Below are 19,812 nucleotides of genomic sequence, written 5' to 3' on the forward strand. Positions count from 1 at the left end.
GTTTCGCGTGTCGATGTCGACACCGAGAAACGTGATACGTTGAGTAGGCCCCACCACCTTCTTCCAGCTAATGTTGAAACCCAGTTCCCTCAATAATCTAATTAAAGACAGTAACATGTCATTGCACTCTTGTCTGGTAGCTGCTACCAGAAGAAAATCATCAATATACGCTAACACACCTGGCATGCCTTTCCGTGCCATGCATCTGCGAATAGCTTGCGACAGGCGATGGAAGTGTGACGGCCCTACATTGCTGCCAAAAGGCAGCCGACTGTCAAAGAGATAAGTAGGTTTCTTTTTACCTGTGAAATGCCATTTCAGCCCAGTCATACAATAATCGTCCGGACTGATGCATACTGACCGATAGGCGGACTGCAAGTCTACTTTTGCACACCAATACCCTGTCTTCGCTAGGGCGCACGCGTCAGATACGGTTTGAAATTTAGCTGACTCGGGTATAGAATAGTCGTTCATTGCCCTACCTGTGGGTTTGCTAGCGTCATGGATCAACCTGATGCTGCCATCATCCTTGGGAATCGCAGCGATAGCGCTTACCACAGTTGGTTTTCTACTAGCTACAATGTAATAACCTTTTTCTATCGTAGCGCAGTGGTTAGCGCATCGGGCTGTGGGCCGGGAGGTCGTGGGTTCAAATCCCATCAGGGTCATGTGGGTTTTTCGGGCTACGGTCGGCTCCTACCCAGAGTGGAAGTGCTATGGTTCCTATGGGAAGGCTGGAATCACACAGCCGAGTGTCATTCACTTAACGAATGCGACTTTGAGGGTGCTCAGGTTCTGTTTACCTGACCAACACCGCAGGTGCGGCAGTTCTCGGGCCTGGTTGACACCAGGATATATTATGACAGTAAGCGTAGAGTGCTGCCCTGTCACGTAGTCTCAAACCAAATTGGAAATCCATAGCATCATCATTATAATCATCCTCATCTCATTAATCATCCAAAATTATAAAGTGTCCTTGCTCTTGTGGCCCTTCATGCCCGGAGCTCTCATGGTGACCTTGGTCTCAGTGTTCCTGTTCGATCCTTCCCTGAATAGTACTTCTGCTGTCAGTCTTCAACGTGTGACGTTCTGGGGGGTCGACGGAGGGACGTGGTGGCGGTCTGCTCTCTGGAGGGGACCCTCACTCAGTCTGGCTCCGCGACTTAGCTGTCAATGTCGTTAGTAGGGGGCATAGTAGGTAGTGGGCTGCGTCCGTTAGCTCGGGACAGACCCACTACTGAACACCGTCGAAGTGACTCAGCAGAAGTGCAGTGTCATCTTCCGAGGGTAGCCTACCGCAACGACCCGACATCCCTCCCTGGAGCGTCTGTAAAATCGACAAGTCTGGCAGCGGAACGAAATTCAGATGTGGATGGAACAGTGAGTGCAGGGACGGGGCGGCGTGAGTGCACACCGGGACAAGGAACAGGTGTAGGGTAAAATAAAATAAAATAAAAAAATAAAAAAAACTTTTTCTATCTGATCTAATAGCTCTTTTTCCACAGCTTTATGGTGTTCGTTCGATGACCTATGGTTTGTTTGCTCTACGTCTAGTACGCCTGCCCTACTCTCTTCTGTTACACGGAAACCGTTTCTTATGCCATCTAATAAAAAGGTTTTGTCGTGATCGCCTTCTAGCACCTTGTGCCACATTTGAGATTTAGCATTAATGGAATCACTATTTCCGAGAAATTCGCACTTATTGGAATCTAGCTGAGGGAACGGGCTGTTGAAGGTGGGGCCTACCGTTTTGTCGGCAATTCGTTGCGCTGTGTCCTAGGCTGGGGAGGTGGTAGCTGTCACTTTGTGGTCCTTGCCGGGGTGGCCCATGCCGCAGGTGTCGCAGACGTGGAGGAATCTGCAGTGGGACCCATAGGGACAGTCGCCTTTGTTGGTATACAATAAGCACACTTCCTTCCCGTTGGGTCCCGCTGGTCGCCGGGAACCGCCGCTGGCCGTCGTAGCCTTGCCGCCCTTGTTGTCTTGGACGCCATGCTGGAGCCGGTCCAGCAGGATCACCGTGGACAGGTGGGGGTTGGGGGTTCCCCACTTGAATCCGCTGGACGACTGGCGCCTTCTGTACTCGTCGTCGTACAGAAGCACCGACTGCCACAAGTATCTGGCCCCCAGCTCGCCTATTATCTCTGTGTACCGGAGGTAGGCGGTCGAGTCAAACCCGGGCTTCTCAGCAATCAACCTCGCCATGATGCGTGCGTTTGCCACAATCCAGTGGCAGGGGGAGACTTTGTCAAGTTTTGGTCTCTGGTTGAGTTTTAGGATGACACCTCCCCCGAGTGTCACCTCTTCCTCGGCCGCCATCGACCCCGGCACAAAATCCAGAATGGAAAGATAGGAGGTCTGACCTGTTGGCTGCAGTGACAAGCCGCCTAACAGTCCCTGGAGTGGTTCCACGCTTTTTTCCTCAGTCACCCGCTGGGATAGTGGCCCTCCCCCGCTTCGCTTTTGCAGGGCCGCCACTGCTACTCTCAGCGCTACGTAGTGGCCACGCTTGAGACCCAGGCCCTCCAAATCCTGGGCATTCGCATTACTCAGCACATTGAGGGTGTTCAACTCCTCATCCTGGAGAACTTTAACCACCGTTAAAGGCAGATCTGTCGCCCACGCTCCAAATTCGAAGTCCATATTGCAGTAAGAAATAGTTGGCATATGCCCGCTGCGCCGCGCTGGTAAGGACTGACCACAATGTGTTGCTCTCCCGTTCTTATAGACCCCCGCTGATGCATCACACGTGCAAGCCCCCCGGCAACATGGACATTGCGGCTGGGCTCTTCTCCTTGACTTTCACAAGTCCTCCTCTCCCCTCTCTTTCTAATTACGGGCCTAAGTGTTGATATCCTGCTTTACTACCCTCTCTTCCCTACCTGCCAACACTGATCCCTTTAGGCCTACCCCAAGTATCTAACATCCTCCTCCTCCACCCGCGGCTAATCTGTCTCGTTTAAATAGAGTTTATCTGACGCTGTCCGCTCTATCTAAACTCACACATAAACGTTGCTACGTTGCGCCTCAGTTTTCAGAATGTTCGACGATTTTTGTATATGTACCGGACGTATCAATCACATCGATTTTGGGTTACCCTGACTTCATTGGCTGTCTCATGACACATATAACAGAAAACTCGGATCCAAAAAGTGTGCCAGGAATCCAAGTGAAGGGCTTTAAATGGCATGTGTTGTTTGAATGTTAATTAGGTATTTGTAATGATTTCTTATAAACGCCAGAGTTATACTCCTCGACAATGTCTCATGTGCCGTTCAATCACGTCTTTAATCAGTACAGTTTATGTTCATATCACACGTGCAGACAACGTATGACTGCCTAATTGAAGGAAGACAACATGGCCATTTACCCGAAAACACCAAATGACAGCATCAAAACAAAACCACGTGGAAATAGCAGCACACGAACAAAGAAGAAGAAAAAGTTAAGTCCGAGAAAAGTTTACAAGGCACCATTCTTAGAAACTGTCACAAACTTTTAGTAAAGTAACAGCACAGAAAACCCTTCAATACAATCAATGTGTGTGTGTGTGTGTGTGTGTGTGTGTGTGTGTGTGTGTGTGTGTGTGTGTGTGTGTGTATGTGTGTGTGTGTGTATGCGTGCGTGTATATATATATATATATATGTGTGTGTATGTGTGTGTGTGTGTGTGTGTGTGTGTGTGTGTGTGTGTGTGTGTGTGTATGTAGCACAATATTCGAGACAAAACGTGACAATGAAAGTCACGTAGGTTTTAAAAAAAATCAAAAGCATATTATATATCTACAATTGCGGATACAGGTCAAACCAAATGCGTCTCATAACTGGAATCACACGGATCGAAAGAAAATCATAAATGTGCAAGCATGCACGATACACAGTTTAGGCTAATCTATACGACTTGTGACACAAGACTGCGCGCCCCGCGTGAAAGGCTCGATAAAACATCTAGCACAGACAGACAAGGTAATGTGTTGAATACTGCGCAGGACTGACACACTTCCACACACTGCGACAAAGGACAGGCACACTCAATGTGATCATATGCGTACACCTACAATATTACCCCTATTTAGGCACTGAATATAGACTTTTATGCAAGCGACGTATTGCAGCTACAAATATATTCAAAATACCACGCAGTTTTGTTAAATACATTCACACGCGGTTTGTTTTGTAAAGAACACGATACTCGGCAAACATTGACATTAATTAAGTTTTAACGCAGCAGAGAATGTGATGAACACATACTGATCATGAAGTAAAATCCCTCATCAAAAAAGAGACATGAGAAACATCACAACACAAACAGAGCAAGGCAAGCAGTGTGTAACTCACACACACCAAGTCTAGCTAGCTCACAGCCGTTCATCGATTCAAGCAAACAGAAAACACATTTCCCAGAAACAGAAAGTGGAAACTTTCCCGAATGATTTTCCACACTCAGCGTTATAAGCAACAAGATTGGACTATATAAAAAGACGATTTAACAGATAGAGAACACACTTACCTGCTGTGAGGAGCACTGAAACACTGTCAAGGTTTAAAATGTCTGTTAAAAAGCACATACACACAGGACGGTGGGCATGCCAAACAGAGGTCACGTGAATGTGCGCGAATCAAACAGGCGCATGCTCTCAACATTTCAATGCAGACATTTGCGAAAGAGTAGAACACACACACAGCCCCCAGGGTTTCTTCTTCTTCTTCTTCTTCTTGTGTCTTCTTCTTCTTCTTCTTCTTCTGCGTTTATAGGCAGAGACTCCCGCGTACACTCGTGGTTTTTGCACGAATTGTTTTTCACATGTATGACCGTTTCTACCCCGCCATTTACACCGCTTTCAAGGAATGCATATGCTTGGTATTTTAGTGTTTTTATTACACCCCGAACTCTGACATGGATTACATGATTTTTACTAAGCGCACTTAGTCTTTGTCTTGACCTTGCGTGTACACACGAAGGGGGATAATTAAGGCACTAGCAGGTCTGCACATTAGTTGACACTGGAGACCGGACAAATCTCCAACCTTAACACACCAGGGGGGGGGGGACGGGATTCGAACACTCACACTTACGTACAGCAATTGCGCCCGTCGCCCCCACGGTGTAATGAATATGTCTGTTGAATTCCACACACAGTGTCAAGAGTGGGTTGCAGTATGTCTTCACACACACACACACACACACACACACACACACACACACACACACACACACACACACACACACACACACACAAAGAGTGCGTATCCCATACACAGACAGACGCATGCTTTTCAAATTCGAAAGAAAGACGAGGAATTGTGCAGAAATGGTACACTGTGCCAACCAACAGAATTAAAAAAGCAGTTTATTTACATCACAGAACAGCCTTAGTGGATTGCAAATCATAACACTGTTTTCCTAGTATGCTAGCTGTGCAAGTTACTTGCAGGCTCAACTGTGCGGCGTCACCACATGCCTGCAACGTGCATAGTATTTACTGTGCCACCCTGTATCAAGGCTAGCGTCTATAGCTACCCTTTGAACAAAGTGATAATACATTATTTAAAGCAAAGTTTATATGTGTGTGTGTGCGTGCGTGCGTGTGTATGTGCGTGCTTGAGTGCGAACAAGTATAATACGCCTCGACATACTGTATTTGTTCTCGTCAAGATTCCCGACCCTATCTGAAAACACAATAGCTAGCTGTTAATATTGCAATAGAACAGTCTGAGATTATATCAGCACAGCTTCCACTTCTCTTTAACACATGTTCATCACGGTGAGGTTAAGAAAATCTCTGTACGTGTCTCAACACAGTATCATATCAACCGTCCGTTAAGCAAAGTTTTCAAATGTCACCGTTCCTGTCAGACAAAAGGTACTTCTGGTTAGATTTGTCACTTTGGAGGGGAGTCCAGTCGTCAGCTCAGGATGTTTCTCTACATGGCTGGCACGTGGTCGAGAGTTATAGGTGTGATGTCATATTTATGTCTCTAACGTCAGGCACTGGGCTGTGGTTCTCTGTGTTCCGCTCTCAGCCAAGGTGTGTCGGGGGAAGAACGGAGGCCTGGCAAATGAGTATGGGCCTACAGTGAGTATGCCTTCATTTTGAAATACACACAAACATACACACACACACACACACACACACACACACACACACACTCTCACACACACACACACGTACACACAAACACACACATACACACACACACGCATACACACAAACACACACACATACACACATACACACACACACACACACACACACACACACACACACACACACACACACACATATACAGAGAGGAAAAAAAACTGCAAATGAGACAGTCAGTCAGACAGAAGAATTGTGGACAGAGACTCACCTGTGAATATTCCCAACACAGGTCAAAGAAAGCAAAGCAGGGCGTGGGAACAGTGGTGGCGATGACTCCCCGATCACTGCCGTTGACCCACAGGTGGAGCTCTGCCTTGGTCGTCACCATCACTCTCACACGTGATCCCTCCGGCAGGTACCATGTTGCGTTGTTCAGGTTGTTGTTCTCCTGTTGACATCATGTTGTTTTCATTCACTCACATGTGTGTGTGTGTGTGTGTGTGCGCACGTGTGTTAGTGTGTGTGTGTGTGTGTGTGTGTGTGTGTGTGTGTGTGTGTGTGTGTGTGTGTGTGTGTGTGTGTGTTAAAACAAAAATGTTGCCTTAATGACATCCGACAGCGATTGACCCCCAAAATCAACGTCGCTAATAAATTGGCTTACATTTTGTATCTGATACTTTCTGTGTGTGTTGAAATAGGTTTGACTAGAATATCATAATGTTAAACTTCCTGAAGCTATACTTATATCTATTTTTTGACATGGCAGATGGTGAACACTTTAAAACAGCGCTTTATTTCACTCAACTTACATATTTTTCAGAGTACTATCACTTTTACATCTCCTGATGCTAAGGGTAATGGTACGTTTTGAAGGTCTGTGCAAATATGTCACGGTCAATGTTTTTCTCTTTTTTGCTTATGCGGTTGTGGGGACTCTGCTCTGCATACTGTCATTTTGTGGTTAAAATAGATCGGACGCGTCAGAAAATATGCACATGCGAATTAAGAAACTGATCTAATTTTAGCCCACGAAAACGTCACGTAATTACGCTATTTCCAGCCATATCGGATAGACACGTTACAATATTTCGAACGTAAACACATCATTGCCAGAAACGTAAACCAGGGATTAATACCACTTCCAATATAGGTAATGTGGTTGTAACTGTTCGGTCAGAAACTCCATTAAATTACCCAACCCGCGTTTATCTCAATCTTGGCATGACATCATATTCACATGTCTGTAACATAAAGTCTGTCCGACTGATTTCTCTCTTTTTCACACTTGTTACAGCACACTCTAAAAATATCACAGGCAAAATGATAGCGAAATCGATTGTTTGTGTCGATCGGTGTGGCTTAAAAAAAGTTCCGTTAAAAAAACTCTTTTATATTCTAAACATTACATATTCTAAAGACAAACCCAACATAACTTTGGAAACAATCCCCAACACATTTTCTGTTTTCCTTTCTTGTAACCAAAAATTGGTATCAAAAAGTGTCGTAACTTTAAAATGTAGACATATATATCATGCAGCGTATGATACACACTAACGAGCAAAGTTGTGTGAACATGACCTTACTGTGTGTCCACGGTTATACACAGCATCACTGATGACAACAGCCTCACTGCCCCATCCATTGCGAGCTGTGTCAGGCAGACGGAGGTGATCGGGATCAGTCAGCACCACTCCACACGGCAGGTAGCAGGAACCGTACTGCGGGTCTAGCTTGTCTATTCGGATCTGCACACAATTCCGTTTCTGTTACAATTTAACTTCAAATATTGTTTTGTTTAGGGATCTGAGTGTTTGCACATGTTGGCAGACAGACAACGACAATGACAAAGACAAATGCAATTCTTTATTTAACAATGGTAATAGAGTATGAAGTGATATATTTTTTTTTTATAAGGGAACCGGAGACGGACACACAGACAAAAAGGCAGACAGGCAGACAAACAAACAAACACACACCCACACACACACACACACACACACACACACACACACATACACATACACACGCACACACACATACACACACATACACACACACTAACACACATATATACACGCACGCACGCACGCACACACACACAAACACACACACACACACACACACACACACACCTCATACAACACGTTGGGCATCATGGGCTGGTCAGCAACAACAATACCATTGTCATGACCCCTCACTCTCTCTGCTGTCAGACCGTCGTTGCTCAGTACAATGTTCGTCCCGTGGTTTGTGTGAAAACGCCACCCAAGGTTCTGCATCAACGAGACATCACAAACATTTAATCAATCGCCAATCAACAACCCAAAGGGACTGATGACGAGATGCAAACAAAACTTAATCATTATATCCATCGCAGCAGAGGTTGTTGTAACGTATGCAAAGTACTCACAGTGAATCGTCAAGTGTATCAGGGAATAACGAAATTGTCGTAGCTAGACTGTGACAAAATAGCGTTTGTTTCCTACCAACGTTTGCCATCATTTGTGTTTAGAATGCTGCATCGCCATGCCAACTTTAGAGAAATACACGTTATTTGTTAAAAAAGTAAAGTTGAGATAATTTTATCAATGCAGGCATGTTTTATTTTAATGAAAACTTATTCCAATTTTGAAATATGATAATTATGGTATTTTCTTTGTTTCTTTGGTGCTCGTCTTAACAAGTACTAATGTTAGTGCGCTTCGCAAGGAATCCAATACAAATATAACATTTTTCATTGTGTAAACTAAATGCGACGGCGTTTCTGTATATTAGTCAACCGATCACAGGCTGACTATCAGAGGGTAAAAAGCAACAACAACAACAACAACAACAACAACAACAACAACAACAACAACAACAACAACAACAACAAAACCCATTATAGATGTTCTCACCTGAACAGGACCGACAGAGGCAGGGATTATCTTCACCTGACCAAGCTCCGACAGTTCCTTCTCAATGCGGTCCACAGCGGCAGCGTCAATTGTCAGCGTAACCATGGAAACCGACTTCAAGTCCGCTTGGCGTTGACCACAAGTGACCAGTATGTCCTTCACACGGTCCCTTAGAGTACGAGTGACGTCACATATCCCTTTATTAGTGGACCCTCTGGTGGTGCGATCAGCAACACGTCGGTGTGACGTCAGCCTACCTCGGTGATCCAACAAGGTGACCTTGACGGCTAAGACTGTGTCCCTCACCTTGGCCTTGGCATCGAGCGTCATCTTCTTCAGACGACACCTGCATTCCTTGACGGAGGTCTCTAACTGGTCGCAGGTCCTGTCAATCTCAGCAACAGCTTCCTGTACCACTTTCTCCGTGGCCTCCAGGTGGCGCTCCAACGCTGACACAGCTTCTTCCAGCTGCTGCTCTTCCGTCAGCAGTGACGTCATCATCTGACTCAGCTCCACACGTGACTTATCTGCCGCTTCCGCCAGTTCCGTCAGGTCTGGGCATGCGCGGTGCTTGGCGCTGGCACACAGGTGGCAAATGGCGGCCCCGTGAATGGGACAGAAGAGCTCGCAGGGCTTGCTGGTGTGCACGCTGCAGTGGTCAGGCTGACTGGCGGCTAGCTCTTCCGCTGTCATGCTGGACAGCTTCTCTATCTTGTGCTGACGGGACACAGAGAACATTGCGTGAGCCTGCCTACAAGACGTGCACATCATATCGTTGCAGGTCAGACAGATGAACACGGCGGTTGACTGACACACAACACACACGTGGTCCTGGCTCAGTACACGTGTACTATTCACCAGCGCTGCCATGGCGACGTCATCCGGTAATGCGTCCACTACCTCCTCCCACCCCTTCGTCTTGCTTTTCTCTTTGGGGTTCGCGATGGCGCCCCTGCAGAGCGGACATAGGGCCTCGGGGTTGGAGGCGAGCCAGGAGAGAAGACAGTGGCGACACAGGACGTGAGCACAGGGCAGCAGTTTGGGGTTCTTGAACAGCTCGTGACACACAGAGCATTCCGTCTCAGTGTCCTCTGAACTTGTGCCACCTGCCGTTGCCATGGTTACATGTTAGTCCTGATGGAGCAACAGAGACAAGACAATGTGAATGCAAAGAACAAAGCCTAACAAAATGAGTGTAAAGGGGTAACCATTCCGGCCAACAGATCAACCACCACTGCAATACAAGCATCCCCTGACTCGGCACTTATACTAACGACAGCAGCAGCAGCTTCATCAACAACAACAACAACAACACAAACAAGAACAACAACAACAACAACGACAATTACAACAACAGTCAAACAACAGCAACTTGCACCAGCAACAGCAACTACATTTGTTTAAGGGAAGAAGGACTTGTCATGCTTAAAATATGTCAGCGTAAAGCTTGCTAGTAAGACACAATGGATCTCTCTGAGACCAGGTGTCTGTAGATTAAAATGAAATAAACAATACACAAAAAGTAAAATATTTGAAATGTTCTTTTCGACGAAAGAAAAAGGACAGGCAAAAGCACACTATCAATCCCACATAAAATATCAGAACCCTGGTTTCCTCGCCCAGCGTCCCTGTACCAGATCACGGTTTGTTACTTGCCCCCATCCACCCGGGTTGATGCTCGATCCCTTCGAACAGCAACAATATGTTTGTAAAATTGTCATAAGAGCACCGATTTACAACTGACACAAACGCGAAAGCTGCAGGATGTTTTATCTGTAAACATCTGTGGATCTATGTTATCGATAAATTTCATGCTAAAATGCAAGAACCACTTTATCTGCTCTTGACATAAAACACGGTTTATCACAACATTCCCACATTTTTCAAAGCTCTTTTCAATGGTCTTCAGTGTAGAAGAATCTGCTACACATAGGTCAAGACATACAATAATTTTTGTTGTGTTTGATTGCTTTATGGTTAACATTAGCGTTGCTCTTGAACAATAGGTAAAATTGATGGACGTTTCGTGCACAACAGAAAGGAGAATGCAACCTACGGAGAATAACAAACAAAGGCCCAGATAACCCTTTCACAATACCAAACGAATGGAGATAAAAGAAAAACGGTAACGCCCGTCACTCAATGTGAAGTACAAAACGCCTGCTATAGTGTGTGAATCATGTGTGTGTGAGTGTGTGTGTGTGTGTGTGTGGGGGTGTGTGTGTGTGTGTGTGTATGTGTGTGTGTATGTGTGTGTGTGTGTGTGTGTGTGTGTGTGTGAGTGTGTGTGTGTGTGTGCGCGTGTGTGTGTGTATTTGTGATTTTCTTTGTTTCTTAATTTTGTAAACGCAATGAAAGAATGCGTAATTCAACAACGTCAAAATAAATGTTCAAAAGACAAGAAGAATGGTGGAACTTGACACACATGTCTAAAGCCGCATTGTTAAACAGGGAAGTTAAATCCTACATACACTGCACGATATCATATTATGTGCGACTTGCTACACAAAAACTGCGTGCCTCGGGTGAAACGCTCGATAAAACATCCAGCACAGACAGACAAAACAGCGTTGTACAAAACATGGGACAGACACACACTGCGATAAAACATCTAGTACAGACAGCAAGACAGCGCTGTACACAATATGGGACTGACACACAGACACACACTGCGATACAGAACAGGCACACACATTTAAAGACATTAAACATATCATGTTCACCCTTGCTTATTCTCTCCGGATAAACAGTATTCTGTACAAGCAGGTTCTTAACATTTTGTGATAAAGTATGTAGGGGCCTACTTTATTACAGTGTTTTCTATGTCTAAAAACACCGCATATCCAGCCAAACGACACTGTTCAAGGTATCTCACCGCTATGATCGATTCAAGCAAACCAAAAACACATTTCCGGGAAACAGAAAGTAGGAACTTGCTCAGTTGTTATCCCACATCTTGCTTCATCCACACGTCCCAGCAACAAGGAGGGCCTGTCTAAGAAGCGGAGATTAGCAGAGGACACACTTACCTGCTGTGATGAACAGTACACAGCCCCCACGGTTTGATATGCTTGTTGAAATACACACGTACAACCCAGACAGTGTCGCAGTGTGTCCTGGTAATGCTATGGGGAAAACACAGCCGAGCGCGGTTGCATCAAACAGGTCACGTGACTTACTGTCACCAAACAGGCGCTTGCTTTTGAACTTACAATAAATAAGGTTTGCAAAAGAGCACTGCATCACCTGCTGTGATAAATCACCCAAGGGTTCATGTTTTGTTTTGTTTGTTAACTGCACAGTCAGAGCCAAGCCTGGATAGCACTTTGTTATGGTATATTTAGAAAGTTGACTTTGCAGCATGTCAAGTGGATCACATGAGTTTCTTCAGTCATCACTGGTGTGTTCAAGTATGGACTTGCTTTCATCATCACTGGTGTGTTCAAGTATAGACTTGCTTTCATCATCACTGGTGTGTTCAAGTATAGACTTGCTTTCATCATCACTGGTGTGTTCAAGTATAGACTTGCTTTCATCATCACTGGTGTGTTCAAGTATAGACTTGCTTTCATCATCACTGGTGTGTTCAAGTATGGACTTGCTTTCATCATCACTGGTGTGTTCAAGTATAGACTTGCTTTCATCATCACTGGTGTGTTCAAGTATAGACTTGCTTTCATCATCACTGGTGTGTTCAAGTATAGACTTGCTTTCATCATCACTGGTGTGTTCAAGTATAGACTTGCTTTCATCATCACTGGTGTGTTCAAGTATAGACTTGCTTTCATCATCACTGGTGTGTTCAAGTATAGACTTGCTTTCATCACCACTGGTGTGTTCAAGTATGGACTTGCTTTCATCATCACTGGTGTGTTCAAGTATAGACTTGCTTTCATCATCACTGGTGTGTTCAAGTATGGACTTGCTTTCATCATCACTGGTGTGTTCAAGTATAGACTTGCTTTCATCATCACTGGTGTGTTCAAGTATAGACTTGCTTTCATCATCACTGGTGTGTTCAAGTATGGACTTGCTTTCATCATCACTGGTGTGTTCAAGTATAGACTTGCTTTCATCATCACTGGTGTGTTCAAGTATGGACTTGCTTTCATCGATTCATCACTGGTGTGTTCAAGTATAGACTTGCTTTCATCATCACTGGTGTGTTCAAGTATAGACTTGCTTTCATCACTTGATTACTGGTGTGTTCAAGTATGGACTTGCTTTCATCATCACTGACCGAGGTAACAGAGACAACTTAATCTACTGCACTCACGTGCTACCAAACACAGCACTCTCCGTCCTAAACATGTTAATTCCGGTAAAACCCAGTGCTGGGTGTGCAGCTGTTATGATTGACTGTTCCATGCGCTGCAGCGGTTTGCCTAGCATGATTACCTTCAATAAGCTTCAGAAGTCAGAGGCGTTGTGACACGGATGAAAACGAACACCGAGTATCACCTCTCAGTCAGTAATGAGCTGTCTATTGTTTCTGCAACAAAACAAAGTGTGTGGTGCATGGTGACTCTGAGTCACTGGACTCATAATTGTGACCGAGCAGCTCTGCCAATGTTTTGTTAATCTGTTACGTAAGCTTATTTGTTGTTCAGGTATTTATTCAAAAATGCAGTTGACATTATAAGATGTTTGATGGGTTGTTGACAGATCATGCAGCTTTTTTGTCGGTCCGAGGAGGAGCATATATGCCCCCGAGGACCGACAAAAAAGCTGGTCTGACAACAAACCACCAAACATCATTGTTGTCATCATTTTGGTAGTGAGAAAACAAGTGCCAAATCAACACAGGGAGCCATGCTTTGAAACACGAGTTCCGTTATGGTAACTCATGGTTTGGGGCCCCAGCACGTTGTTGCAATCAAAGCTGGCGTGTGAAATCAACTTTCTGTGTTTTGAGTTCATAAAATGTTGAGATAAATATGTCAGGTTTGAGGATGCACACTGTTATGTATGTTCCTCTCAGTATTCCACCCCCTCGGTTTTCAGTTGTAAATATTAAGCTTAGTGATCGAATGTGGAAGCTACGTTGGGTCAAAGGTCACAGAAGATTTGCGTCGTGCAGCGAAGGAAAGAATCGCGATCCTGTTTCTTGTTTCCGACTCATTGCCTCTTTGTTTTTATTAGACTTGTCAGTCTGCTTGCTCGGCTTTGTTAGATGTTTGAATATCTTGTTGCATGCTATGTTCTTTGCTTTTTTTATTATTTCTTATTTGCGCTTCGTTTATCGATACAACGTCTTGTACACGGGTCAATATTTGTGTGTCAGGGGTCAATTGGTTTGACTTGAACTTGACGTTCGTGTTTCTCCGAACGTCTTTGTATCGAAACACAGATACACGCACTCTATGACTTTGTAAGAAGACAAAACATAGGTTTCAATTGTTTGTGGTGAATTGATGACCTTTCATGAAGTAGTTTTGTTTTTTGTTACTTTTGCCAGTTTGCCTGTTCGTTTTTGGAACTTTGCAAAGCAGTGTCGTGTCGTCTGTTTAGGTCTGGGTAAACGCCAATGAAAAGCGCCGAAGAATCCCCGAGCGTTTCTATTGGGTTTGCTTTTGATTATCCATGTATAAACTGCTTCCTGCAACTATGGTAAACGGGGATTTATTGCATGGGGAACATGCGATTTATTTCCCAGGTGTTTGTGAATGAAAACTCGTGAAAATGATGACAATGGGTTTTGTTTGTATCTACAAATTGTTAATCTGATAGATAGATAGATAGATAGATAGATAGATAGATAGATAGATATGGTTCAAGAGATTAAACCACACACACCCACCCACACACACACACACACACACACACACACATTTTAAATTCAAGTTTATTGAAATCATGACAGAACAATTCAGTTGTGAAGGGCATAGCCCTGGGACATTGTTTTACAAAATTGCAGCGGTAGAAGTTATACTGCAATTGGTTGGTTATGTATGTAGTTGTTTGTGTGTTTCTTCAGCCTATTTGGCTATTAAACACGGTGTGCTTTGTTTATTTACATGGTGGACTCTCCATGTACATTCATTTCGTTCAGTCAATTGAAGAAGGTTGTACAAAGTTAATATATTTCCACACGGGTTTTTTTTTATCAAATCTTGCTGATTTTGTTTATATAATTTAAACAACTTGTTGGTGAGGGAAGGGGTAGGGTGGAGGGGTGGCGGGGGTTGTTGTGTGGATGTAGGCCCCGGATTAAAGCTTTCACAGTACCTACACTGCACTGTGTGGCAAGAATTTCGTTGACACTACTCAAACCGAACAAAGGAAAGAAAATAGTCCATCCATTGTCGTACCCTAACTAAACAATATATTTCAGTGTTCATTCATTCAAACTTGCTGTGCCATTAATAGCGACATATGTTTGCTCACGATGTCATTTTCACGCTCGTCAGCAACACGGGGGATAACCGGCTTGACACTGAGCAGCCTGGTGTATGCCGTGCAGGACACGATTCAAGGCAGACTTCGTTGTTTTACTCCGGAGTTTGTGTTCCTTGTCTGGATCAAATGTATATGCTACAGCTTCACTGGTGGTCACATTTGCTTCGATCTGCATTGAGGGTGGAAGTATAGTTGGTATACTTTCCGCGTAATTTCCCATCATAGCTGGACATTGTGGTGATCGAACGCCGAAAATGGCTGCTCGATGCGTTTTGAAGGCGAACCTGCTTCTAATTGTCGCCAAAACAGCTCGTAACCAGCTTCTGTACGGGAGTCTGAGGGTCCAGGGAGTCATACCATTGCGAAGAAGGAGTAGTTTAAAGTTAAATGCTGCGTCAGAGCGTGCAGACGAGAGGTGGTCAAATATTCGAACACCATATTGCCTTCCTTGATATGAGTCAAAAACTTCATGACGTTTTTTTCGCGCCAGCAGTTCTACTTATCTATGACATATCTCCTTCACTTATGTCTCTGCTGTCGAGTTCGTAGAAGGCATCGCAGTGACCGACCATCTCGCTGGTTATTTCCCGTACAACAACAAAACCAGAGACGAAGAGTGTTTGACGAAGGCTTTATTTCTCAGAACACAAAACTAGGAATTTGGTTTTGTTGGAGATGAAAACCTAACAAACAGACACTATAGACAGATCAAAATAAAGCAAATCAAAAGACAAATTAAAGCAACATCTAACCAAGAAAAAAAAGCAATGCAAATTCGACAAAAATCGATTGAAAATATTTTGCAATGGTTAATTCTGACAATACATTCTGGTCAACAGAATATCATCATTGATGTGAAAGCAAACCGTTGGTATATCTCTTAACACAATATCATCACCAGTGTATTCAGCAAAACATTTAATTTCTATTTAACACAATATCATCCCCAGGTATGCTTAGCAAAGCTTCGACTTCTCGGAGACGATACATTTCCGAAAAAAATACGGTAACCACCAGAGGAGTTTCTCAATGTTGGTCATGGGATAACGTACAGTGGCAGTGTCCCTGTCAAAGACATATATATATCTTGTAGGTAGGTCTCTCAAGGGAGGAGTCCACTCTTCAGCTCACGGGGTAGTTCCACATGACTGACACGTGGTCGACAGTTATAGGTGTGACGTCATATGTCTCTTACGTCAGACACTGGGCTGTTGGTCTCTGTGTTCCGCTCTCAGCCAAGGCGTGTCGGGGGAAGAATTGATACCTGAATATAAATTACGGGACTACAATGAGAATGCCTTGATTTGTAAATGTGCACAAGTAAACTTTAGCAACTCGCTTTTAAAGCAGACAGGACCATACACAAACACACGTATGTACGCACGTGCGAACACGCACACGCACACGCACACGCACACACACACACACACACACACACACACATACACACGAACACACACACACACACACACACACACACACACACACAATAACACACACACACACACATACACACACACACACACACACACATATTATTCACTCACACACACATACAGAGAGGAACAAAAGCTGCAAATGAGACAGTCAGTCGGACAGAAGAATTGTGGACAGAGACTCACCTGTTTATATTGCCAACACAGTTCAAAGAAAGCAAAGCAGGGCGTGGGAACAGTGGTGGCGATGACTCCCCGATCACTGCCGTTGACCCACAGGTGGAGCTCTGCCTTGGTCGTCACCATCACTCCCACACGTGTTCCCTCCGACAGGCCGAATGTTGCGTCGTTCAGGTTGTTGTCCTGTTGACATGATTCTGTGGACTTCATATATATGTGTGTGTGTGTGTGTGTGTGTGTGTGTGTGTGTGTGTGTGTGTGTGTGTGTGTGTGTATGTATGTGTATGTGTGTGTGTCTGTCTGAGTGCGTGCGTGTGTTAGTGTGTGTGTATGTGTGTGTGTGTGTCTGTGTGCGTGCGTGTGTTAGTGTGTGTATGTGTATGTATGTGTGTGTGTGCGTGCGTGTGTTAGTGTGTGTGTGTGTGTGCGTGCGTGTGTTAGTGTGTGTGTGTGTGTGTGTGTGTGTGTGTGTGTGTGTGTGTGTGTGTGTGTGATAAAACAAAAATGTTGCCTTAATGACATCCGACAGCGATTGAACCCAAAAACAACGTCGCTAATACATTGGCTAACATTTTGTTTCTGATAATTTCAGTGTGTGTTGAAATAAGTTTGACTAGAATATCATAATGTTAAACATCCTGAAGCTATACTTATATCTATTGTTGGACATGGCAGATGGTGAACACTTTAAAACAGCGCTTTCATTTCACTCAACTTACATATTTTTCAGAGTACGATCACCTTTACATCTCCTGATGCTATTTTTCAACATAAGGGTAATGGTACGTTTTGAAGGTCTGTGCAAATATGTCACGGTCAATGTCTTTCTCTTTTTTGCATATACGGTTGTGGGGACTCGATCTGCTCGGCATTGTGTCATGTTTTGGTTAAACTCGATTGGATGCGTCAGGAAATATGCACATGCGAATTAAGAAACTGATCTAATTTTAGCCTGCAAAAACGTCATGTAATGACGCTATTTCCAGCCATATCGGACAGACACGTTAAAATATTTCAAACGTAAACACATCATTGCCAGAAACGTAAACCAGGGATTAATACCACTTCCAATATAGGTAATGTGGTTGTAACTGTTCGGTCAGAAACTCCATTCAATTACCCAACCCTTGTTTATCTCAATCTTGGCATGTCATCATATTCACATTTCTGTAACATAAAGTCTGTCCGACTGATGTCTCTCTTTTTCACACTTGTTACAGCACACTCTAAAAATATCACAAGCAAACTATTAGCGAAATCGATAGTTTGTTTCGATCGGTGTGGCTTAAAAAAAGTTCCCTTAAAAAAACTCTTTTATATTCTAAACATTACATATTCTAAAGACAAACCCAACATAACTTTGGAAACAATCCCCAACACATTTTCTGTTTTCCTTTCTTGTAACCAAAAATTGGTATCAAAAAGTGTCGTAACTTTAAAATGTAGACATATATATCATGCAGCATATGATACACACTAACGAGCAAAGTTGTGTCAACATGACCTTACTGTGTGTTCACGGTTATACACAACATCACTGATGACAACAGTCTCACTGCCCCATCCACTGTAAGCTGTGTCAGGCAGACGGAGGTGATCGGGATCAGTCAGCACCACTCCACACGGCATGTAGCGGAGGAACATGAACTGCGGGTCTCGCTTGTCTATTCGGATCTGCACACAATTCCGTTTCTGTTACAATTTAACTTCACATGTTGTTTTGTTTAGGGATCTGAGTGTTTGCACATGTAGGCAGACAGACAACGACAATGACAAAGACAAATGCAATTCTTTATTTAACAATGGTAATAGAGAATGAAGTATTTTTTTTTTTTTTAACATCAGGCACCGGAGACGGACACACAGACAAAATGGCAGACAGGCAGACAAACAAACACACACACACACACACACACACACACACACACACACACACACACACACATACACATACACACGCGCACACACATACACACACATACACACACACTAACACACATATATACACGCACACACACACACACACACACACACACGCACACACACACACACACACACACACACACACACCTCATACAACACGTCGGGCACCATGGGCTGGTCAGCAACAACAATACCATTGTAACTACCCTCCACTCTCTCTGCTGTCAGACCGTCGTTGCTCAGTACAATGTACTCCCCGTGGTTTGTGTGAAAACACCACCCAAGGTTCTGAAACAAACAGACATCACAAACATTTAATCAATCGCCAATCAACAACCCAAAGGGACTGATGACGAGATGCAAACAAAACTTAATCATTATATCCATCGCAGCAGAGGTTGTTGTAACGTATGCAAAGTACTCACAGTGAATCGTCAAGTGTATCTGGGAATAACGAAATTGTCGTAGCTAGACTGTGACAAAATAGCGTTTGTTTCCTACCGACGTTTGCCATATTTGTGTCTAGAATGCTGCATCGCCATGCCAACTTTAGAGAAATACACGTTATTTGTTGAAAACGTAAAGTTAACATTCAATTGAAATGATTTTATATATGCAGGGCATGTGGTTTTTTTAACAGAAAATTCCAATTTTGAAATATGATGATAATGGTTTTTTTATCTGTTTCTATGGTGCTCGTCTAAACAAGTACAAATGTTAGTGCGCTTCACAAGGAATCCAATAACAATATAACATTTTTCATTGTGTAAACTAAATGCGATGGCGTTTCTGTATATTAGTCAACCGTTCACAGGCTGACTATCGGAGGGTAAAAAACAACAACAACAACAACAACAACAACAACAACAACAACAACAACAACAAAACCCA

At 43.9% G+C, this 19,812-nt stretch overlaps 2 protein-coding genes and 1 long non-coding RNA gene across 4 annotated transcripts in view; all 3 read right to left on the bottom strand.

Annotated features, from left to right (window-relative positions):
- The window catches only part of LOC138976329 (E3 ubiquitin-protein ligase TRIM45-like), a 10,969-nt gene extending 6,370 nt beyond the window's left edge, over positions 1-4,599 (bottom strand). The window contains exon 1 of the mRNA XM_070349195.1: positions 4,511-4,599. The gene's annotated coding sequence lies outside the window, so the exon portion shown is untranslated. The remainder of the gene's footprint in view (positions 1-4,510) is intronic.
- A 734-nt stretch (positions 4,600-5,333) lies between these two features.
- The window catches only part of LOC138976321 (transcription intermediary factor 1-alpha-like), a 46,752-nt gene continuing 32,273 nt past the window's right edge, over positions 5,334-19,812 (bottom strand). For both annotated transcript variants that reach the window (XM_070349185.1, XM_070349184.1), the window contains 3 exons: positions 7,670-7,831; positions 6,355-6,534; positions 5,334-6,053 (listed from right to left, as the gene is read on the bottom strand). In XM_070349185.1, coding sequence (XP_070205286.1) covers positions 6,021-6,053; positions 6,355-6,534; positions 7,670-7,831 — 375 coding nt within the window. In that variant the 3' untranslated portion in view covers positions 5,334-6,020. The remainder of the gene's footprint in view (positions 6,054-6,354; positions 6,535-7,669; positions 7,832-19,812) is intronic.
- On the bottom strand, positions 15,995-17,270 carry LOC138976347 (uncharacterized). The gene is made up of 2 exons (XR_011458953.1): positions 17,005-17,270; positions 15,995-16,646 (listed from the first exon to the last, which is right to left on the bottom strand). It is a non-coding gene; the product is annotated as an uncharacterized lncRNA (long non-coding RNA).

The sequence above is a fragment of the Littorina saxatilis genome, linkage group LG9, assembly GCF_037325665.1.
Source record: "Littorina saxatilis isolate snail1 linkage group LG9, US_GU_Lsax_2.0, whole genome shotgun sequence".
NCBI lineage: Eukaryota > Metazoa > Mollusca > Gastropoda > Littorinimorpha > Littorinidae > Littorina > Littorina saxatilis.